Source organism: Cervus elaphus, chromosome X (assembly GCF_910594005.1).
Source record: "Cervus elaphus chromosome X, mCerEla1.1, whole genome shotgun sequence".
Taxonomy (NCBI): Eukaryota; Metazoa; Chordata; class Mammalia; order Artiodactyla; family Cervidae; genus Cervus; species Cervus elaphus.
Window position 1 is genome coordinate 47,197,614 of NC_057848.1, and position 9,090 is coordinate 47,206,703.

Genomic DNA, 9,090 nt, shown 5'->3' on the forward strand with positions numbered 1-9,090 from the left:
GCCCTCTCTTGCCTCATAATCTGCTGTCAGATAGCTCTTGGAAGAATTTTAACAAATGAACTCATGCTAACATACTTAAATTAATAGAGCTAGTTATTTGAGCTAAAAGATAACGTTTCATAGATCAGGTATAGAAATCTTTGGACAAGGCACCTTGGGATCCTTGAAATCAGTGTTTGTCAATCTCTAAGGGACATATAAATCATGTAGAGATCTTATTAAAATGTAGGTTCTGCTTCAGTAGGTCTTAAGTGTGGTCTAATATTCTGCATTTCTAATAAGACCATAATTTGAGTAGCGTAGGTGACCTCTGCCTACCCATAAGTCTATAGTTTAAGTGTATATTGAAGTATGTGGTTTCCCTGATAATCTAGGAGTATGTATCTTCCAGTTTGTTAAATAAAACATTTAGGTAGTGATTGTGATGAGGAATAAAAGAGAATCTTTCCAAGCATATGTGATGAAATGCATTAATTTAGCAGTTTAGTGAGTTGGAAATTGGTGCTAAAATGAATAAAATGCTCTCCCTGCTCTCAAGGGATTTGTATTCTAGTCCACCTCTACTATCACTTTGAGATGAAAAGGAATGGAAGCTAGTATTTGAAAACTTGTGTGCCTGACATTGTGCCAGGCACAATTTAGTGGGATCCCACTTTTAAACTCAAGCAAACTTGGGCTGTAGAGGTGGTTTCAGTGACTTGCTGAGGGTTATACAACTTTAGTGTCAGAGTAGTAATTTGATCTGAGTTCCTTTTGGTTTAAAAATCTTGTGCTGCCTCTGCTGTGTACTTCCCAGAACTAAAATCAGACTTTACCTCAAAGAAGTACCAAGAAAAATTTTTTAGAAATTGTAATGATTAACTACAGTCAAAATTGATATGGGCAGTTAGAGATCACCTTATTTTTTCATTTGTTCATCTAAAATCAGGAAACCTTTAGGCATTTGTCCTTAGTCACTTACTATTGAATAGATTTGCCAAATGATGCTCTTCACCTTTTTTTCTCTACAGTAATGGAACAGCATTGTATATGTATTTATATTTTTGACATTTAACATTTAGGGAAAACTATAATCTGAGTGAAGCCAAAATAGGGACCTAATAATTGTTATTTATAGAAAAATGATGGCATTCTTGTGTTTATTGCATATGTAACAACTTAGAGGATGGGTAGTTTTGCTGCTTTTCCTAAAATTAGGAAAAGGAGCACATGCATCTATACCTGTAGTTCTATACTATTACCACATGATGGCAGCAGTCACATAACTGAGTGCTCAGTATCTTTAACAGTTCAGGTATCTTTAGAAGTCTTCGACCACATATGTATTGTAATACTATTACTACTAGTTTGTTTTAAAATTACATTAAACTTTTTCTCATTATCTCAACAGTAACTTAAATGGAATAACAAAATTTTAAATGTAAAAATCTGCGTTAGATTACATCTTTTTTTATTCAACCCTGTGATAATAGTCAACAAGACAATAATAAAATTAGGACTGTAGATTCTTTTATACCCAATTCTAAGATTCACTAATTTTATGTGAAGTAACCCAAAGCATCCTAGTATAGATACTTTAGATTATTACTAAATAAATCCTAAATATATTTTCTGTAACATGTTATCAGTGTGATTCAGAAGTGGCATTATGAAAATTCTGAGCAGATCAGTTTGGGGTTGCATATAATATTCTAGATTTATGATTTATTTGGTTTCATATTTGGTAACAGTGTCAACATTGGTATATGGTTGCTTTCTGCTATTAGTGGGCCAGTATTGCCTCGACGCACCAAAGCTGGCTGTTGGTACTTTTAAAGTATTGCTTAAGTGGTTATTAATGTTGACACCAGAAACAGGTAGCTTATGTTACCAGATAAAGAGACTATCACTAATGTCCTTCTTCTGTGTTGAGATTCTTTTATTAGAATTATCTGTAGTATAAAATTGGTAAAGGAAGGGTTTGGTATAATGGAGCTAATTTAATGTTCTAGTAGAAGAATCTCCTTTATAATCTTGTCTGTACAAACCCAGGAGGAGGGGAAAAAAAGATCTGTTCAGGCTATTTCTAGGTAGATACTTGGTTTGGAAAGAACTTGAGTTCATGCCACACTCTACATTAAAACTGTCAATTAAGATTTTATCCTTTCTTTCATCATTAGATCTTCCATTACCCAGAGTCAGAGTATTATGGCTAGAAGGGATTTTTAAACATTGCCTATCACCTAGGCCTCTTTGGAAACATTCTAACCACCCAGACTCTGACTCTTGAAGCTAAAAAGGAGAACACTTAACCTTGGGGGGTGGGGTGGGCAAGGGGCGAGTAGTGGTGTTGGTTTTGATGGATGACTGGTAAGAATGGGGTACATTAATCCTCTATTGTTCTCCTTACTGGGGATTCCAAACACTTTACTTGATGATTTGCTACATGGAGGCTGCAATCAGATAGATATTTGTTTCCTGGTCTGAAAATACATAGCTCCTTCAATTCAGATCAAAACAATTCTGAGTTCTATGACTTTTGTTAAAGTGAGATTTAATTTACAAGTAAATGCCCTTTGTAATCCCAGTCTTAGATCATTACCTCTGGCTTTAATTATCAGTTTTTCACTAGCTCATTATAGTATTTTAAAAATATTACTCAATTGTCATAATAAGTGCTGGAAATTTAATTGAAGAGCCCAACTTTTAGTATATACAACTAAAAGTTGTAGCTTATTCTTGCTTAACAAACAAGAGGGAGTTGCTCCATTCATTACCTGCTTTTACTTTTTTAAGTTAGTGACAATGATTAGATTTTACCTAGCATTGTTTCCCCAGCTGAAATATAATGGAGTGAAATATAACTGGAGTGGGTTGCCATTTCCTTCTCCAGAGTTCCCAATCCAGGAACCAAACCCTGGTCTCCTGAATTGCAGGCATATTCTTTACCAGCTGAGCTACGAGGGAAGCCCCAAAATGTAATGAAAAGCATCAATACAACTTTTTGCTCAGATTTTACTTTTGCTTACTTGACTTTTTAAAATTAGTAGACCTGTTCACTCAGTCCAGCTTTTCAAAAGAATGCTTCCTGTTTTCTACATATTTATATTGTTCTTGGATGTTTTTGGTCTGTGTGTTCAAAAGACTTTAAAAATGATACCCACTTCACAGTGCAAATGACTGAGTTTGCCAGACATTGTTGTGCCAGAAGTGTATGTCAAGAAGCACATTTACTTTTTCATTCAATATATGTTGGGTGCCTGTGTTCAGGGCATTATCTAGGCATTAGGGGTGTGTATAAACATATAAATGAGACATGATTTATGCTTTTAGTTATATTTATGAGGTAGGTAGGATTGTGATTAGGCCTGATGTTATTTCATAATTCTATGTTAATGGTAATTATAATTTTAGAATTATATATCTGAAAAGAGGGGGATTTTTCAAAGTGACTTTTAGCATGTTATTAAACTTAATATTGCCAAGTATTGATGTAATATATTTTACAAAGAAATGAATGACAATTTTAACAAGATTTTTTTTTTCCCTCTCCCTCTCTCTCATTAGGTTCTTGGGGTGTCAATGTTTTAATACCAGTACACAATTAAGTCTGTGGTGAAGTCATTTTCTAAGTGGAAGAGGAAATTTTAAAATAAAGTGTGGTAGATACAGTGAAATTCTGTACAGATTTTTCTCTAAGGAGAATATGACGTGCTTATACTTACCAAGATCAAGTGCATTTGAGGGGCAGTTTTGTTTGCCTGGAAAAAGTAAAGGACAAGTAAACAATTTGATGATAAGCTACAGTTTTTCTTAGAAAGTAAATATTTTATTTATGCGCTGTTAGTTGGCTTTTGAATCAATTATTTCATGCTTTTTTTAAAGAAACTATAACAATCTGAAGAGGCATTTGGTACAGACGTGAATCCTCTTACATTTATTTACTGGGTGTACTAAGTAATGATGACCTCTGCTGGATTTCTGTTTACATCCAAGAAACAAAGTTAAGGATGAATTTATTCCCCCGCCCTGAAATTATAGGATAGAATTGTTTTTAGCATTCTAAATTTAAATGCTTGAAACATCAATCAACGAGGCTTTCTTTTAAATATTGTAATTGTGGAGAAAAGTAAACTTATAAGCAGAACTTTTACAATTTTTTCATCTAAAATGTATTTTAAGATATTTTTAAAATCCAAGAGCTTCTCTATACTTTTCAGAAATACCCAGATGCAGTGAACTGCCAGAAGGTAACCAGTCTCAACCATGCTTATCCCATTATCAACCCTGAAAGTTTGCTTGTCCTTTAAGATAAAAATGTAATGTTGTGATATTCCTTCCAGTAGTGCCACTGTATTTTGTCTCCAAATAAAAGAAGCTTATTGTAGTATGTTTGCAGAAAAATTCTAAACAAAAATTATACAGCTTATTAGAGTGTGGGAATAGGGATCTAAATTTTAAATAAAATTATATATATATATAAATTGGTGCTGATTTTATAATTGCGCAGTTTGTTTAGTTTTTTCTTACTTTTAAATTCCAACTTAAAATTATGAGGTTTCAGAAATATATTGAAAGTTTAACAATGTTTAAAAATAGAAAAGCATGAGTGTTCATGCTTTAAAATGATTTTTAAATTTGTATTTTATATTGTTTTATCTATCTGTCTTTGCAAGCAGTCTTCAGGTTAAAGATACTTCTAACAGGTTACAGTACATTTCCTCTGTATGTAAATTAGATGGGATAATAGAATTCATAACCCATAATATTCTTTGAAAGCTAAGCTTTAAACTTCATTTTATGTCCTTTCACAAATGAATTAGTTTAAAACAGAAAGTGGCTACTTGCCATTTTGACATCAACTCATTTTGCGAGGCTTAGGCAGCTAGACATCGTTTAAAACAAAATATTAACTTATATTACATGTGTATCTATCTTTTGTCAGTCGTCTCTCAGTTCTTGAGGTATATTATTTTAATCATTCCATGCCTTAATATGCTTGCAATACAAGAATATCTTCAGATGGGTGAATACCAAAAGGCTTCCAGTTCTTAAGAGTCAGAAACCAACAAGCATTGGGCTGTGGTAGCCAAAAACCATAGGTTAGCTAAAAGATCATGATAAAATACAATTATTTTATTAAATCATGGTTAATAACAAATGAAATCAAGACATGTCTAACAGATTTTCCATCAACAAATATTGTTACGTGCAAAAGTATTGCCTATGTTGTTTTTCACACCACTGCATTTACTAGAACTGCTGAGAGGACTGTATATATGATTTTAAACCTAAGTTGATTTTTTTTTCTCACTCTTGAAAGGAGTACTTCTTTGTGAAAGCAGTTCTTACAGCTTTGTTTTCAACCAGCTAAAAATGTTTTATATATTACTCTAACCTGTTGTCCTCCACATTCTATTGTCCTAATTGTACTGTTTTCTGATTTGTATTTATGTCTTGAGACAGTAACTTTTTGAATAAAAATAAACCTACAGTATGTTGTATGTTCTATCTTTTGTACTTGAAAGAGGAGGGTGGCTATAAGCGGTTAGAAAGTGTACCTATTATCACATCTTTTAACATGTTTGGGTGGGAATAATTTATAGAAAATACTGCCATTTTATATTTTTAATAAATCATATGTATTTTAAAATGAGACTAAATCCCTAATTGGGTTATTACTTTAAAGTAGAAACCTATGACCATTATTACTTTATTTATCTGGTATGAGTTAAATGCTCATTTAAATACCTGCATTGTTCATCCAGGATACATTTGAGTGCCCACTGTGTGCTGAGGCATGTGTTAGAGATCTAACAGCAAACAAAATAGACGAGGCCCCTCCTCCATAGATCTAGTGGGGCAGACAAATATGGAAAGAATCAAATCAAATAATTAAGCTTATTATGTAATTAGTGCTAGGAAGGAAACCAGCAGAGTGTGCTGAGCTATAGAGAGACTGAGAGAGAGAAGTGTGTGTGTGTGTGTGTGTGTGTGTGTGTGTGTGTGTAAAACCTCCCTTAGGTAATGGATTGATGTTTGGAGGTAAGTGAAAGCCCATTTTTGAGAAAGAATATACTAATTGAATTCCTATTGAAGACTCTTAATGTTCAGCATGTTAAGATTTGCATTGTTCTCTTTCTTTTTTAAAAAAATTTTTGGCCGTGCTGCACAGCTTGCGGGATCTTCATTCCCTGGCCAGGGAGTAAACCCACACCATGGCAGTGAAAGTGCCAAGTCCTAACCACTGGACCACCAGGGAATTCCCTGCATTGTATTCTTCTTTTTTCCAGCTTTATTGAATTGTAATTAACATACAATACTATCTTAAGTGTAAAGTGTACAGCATGAATATTTGGTACATATGCATAAATTGTGAAATTTACAATAAGATTAGTTAACATGTGTCACCTCATAATAATTGCCATTTTTTTGTGTATATGGTGAGAACATTTAAGATCTACTCTGTTAACAACATTCACATATACAAAACAGTATTATTAACTATAGTCACCTCCCTGCATTGTATTCTTAAAAATGATTCATATCAATGTAGCACTAGCACACTGGTCATTTAGGCTAATTTGTTGATCATATTATAAGCCCAGTCTTCTGCCATTGGTGATGCAGAACTGAACATAATAAATGTTAGTTAATAGCTAGGCACTGTTTGAAGTGGTTTACATGCAATATCTTATGAAGGATCACAATGGGTGACACATTATCATGCCCCCTCTCCCTCCCCCTTCTCCTTTTTATTTATTTTTTTAATCAAGAGGCAGGAAAACAAGGCACAAAAAACACCTTGGGCAAGGTTATATGGCTAGTAATTGATGGGGTTGCCACTCAAGCAGTCTGGCTGCATGAAGTCCTGGCAGCATTGAAACGATTCGATACATAAGGATAACACAGATAATGGCATAAATATAAAATGGCACATTACTCCTTGTTCCATGGTGAGGAAATGGAACTTCTTTAAGGAGTCTGACTGGCTATAGAACTGAGTAGTATGACTCAACATAGTCCTATAATATGCTACCAAGCTGACTTCTGTAAAGAGTATGAATTAAATGAGTCTATCAATAGTTACTAATTAATAGTTTTTAAAGGTGAGCGACTGGGGAGGAGGAATAGGATTAACCAGAAGGGATAGCTTCAAAATCTTTGCAAAAAGGAAGTTTGTAAGGGTTCAGAGAGATGAGTTCAGGTCAGATAGATTTTTCAGGAAGCTGTAATGATTCAGCAGAAGAAAAGGAGACAAAAAACTAGAAGTTCACTAAGCATCACTTCAGGTCAACAAATCTTACTATCTACTTACTATGTGCCTGGCCTTGTGCTAGCTGCTGAGACCAATAAGACAGGCTTTGTTTTCAAGTTAATTATCGTTCTGCTGGGAGTTGGTATGCAGATTCAGAACTAAAAAATGGGGGTGAGTTCATTGTTTTACTGGGTGTTATGGGAGCCCAGAGGAGGGGCACTTAACTGTGGATGCCCTCTGGGAGGCTTCATGTAAAGCTGACACTTGAATATTTTCCCCAGCATTTTACTATTTATTCTTCACAGCAATGCTGAATTTTACAGCAAACATTTTACATTCTTGCTTTGCCATATATCCATGTATTAATGTCCTTTTTATGTTAATTTAGAAGTAAATTGCAAACATGTACACTATGCCCTAAATATTTCGGCATTTATCATTAAGAGTTTAATATTTGCCATGTTTTCCTTTTGGTGTAAAATTTATGTGTGATAAGATTCACAAGTTGTAAGTATATATTTGGTGACTTGTAACAAATGCTTGCAGCTGTCTAACCCAAACCCCTATTGAAGGTACTGAGCATAACCATTAGTCCAGAAACTGTACTGCTTACCAAATCAATCTCTGCTTTCATCCCTTCTCTCTACAGAAGCAACAACTGTTGTTTATCTTTCCACCATAGATAAAACTTGACTGTTCTAGAACTAGATATGAATGGTATCATACAGTATGCTTTTGTATAAGGTTTCTTTCAGCCTGTTTTCAAGATTTATCCATATTGTGTGTTGTGTTGTGCTATGCTTAGTCGCCCAGTCATGTCCGACTCTGCGACCCCATGGACTGTAGCCCAACATGCTCCTCTGTCCATGGGATTCTCCAGGCAAAAATATTGGAGTGGGTTGCCATGCCCTCCTCCAGGGAATCTTCCCAACCCCGAGATCGATCACAGGTCTGCCGCATTGCAGGCGGATTCTTCACTGTCTGAGCCACCAGGGAAGCCCATCCATATTGTGTGTATCAACAGAGCTTATTTGTTCAATAGTTAGTGGACATCTGGGTTGTTTCCACTTTTTGACTGTTACGAATAAAGCTGCTGCTTGAGTTGGATTTTAAAAGCTGAAAGGTGAAATGGGGGCAGAGTGACCAAGGCCAAGAATTTCAGGCAAAGGGGACAGCATAAATGACCATAATGGACAACTTTGTAAGCCATCTATACTTCAGATTTTTAAAAATCATCATCATGGATATAAGAACTATTTAGTAACCACTTAGGGGTGGGTAGGGCAAACTGGAAGATAGTTGGCTACCCACTACGTCACATCAGCTTTAAAAAAAAAGAAAAAGGGTATATTCACAGTTGTACCTTTAGTCACTTCAGTATTAAATGCAGTGTTCTCAGAATTGGCAAATGTCCAAGATAATAAGTAGTAGGGCACCTTTAAATGAGTTGTAATAAATTGATTTGTATACTAATATGCATGTTAGACACATTAAGCCTTACTCTACCATTGAGAAAAATAGTATATTTCCTACAGCCTCAGTTGTGTAGTTGTATTAAATTCCGAAGAAGTAGGTTCCTCAGTAGAAGTCAGTTTGGGGCTGATAGTGCAAACGTAAAATGAAGTCAGCTATGTTTACTCACTTTTTACCTCTTCCATCTCAGGTTCAGGATAGGCGGGAGGAGTTCAGTGAATCTTTGGCAAGTTAGCTTTTAAATAATTTTGTAGTACTTATAGCAAAATTATAGCCAATTTTGAAGAAGTAGCAGCCAATATTTGTTGGATGTTTACTGTGTGCCAAACTATTCAAAGCACTTCACTGGTAGTTGATTATTGCCGAAAATTTCTAGTTCA

General features: G+C 34.7%; 1 protein-coding gene across 7 annotated transcripts in view; it reads left to right on the top strand.

The window, feature by feature from the left end:
• STAG2 (stromal antigen 2) overlaps window positions 1-5,476 on the top strand; it is a 129,357-nt gene extending 123,881 nt beyond the window's left edge. For all 7 annotated transcript variants that reach the window (XM_043895182.1, XM_043895188.1, XM_043895184.1 and 4 more), the window contains one exon: window positions 3,547-5,476. In XM_043895182.1, coding sequence (XP_043751117.1) covers window positions 3,547-3,570 — 24 coding nt within the window. In that variant the 3' untranslated portion in view covers window positions 3,571-5,476. The remainder of the gene's footprint in view (window positions 1-3,546) is intronic.
• Window positions 5,477-9,090: the final 3,614 nt, after the last annotated feature.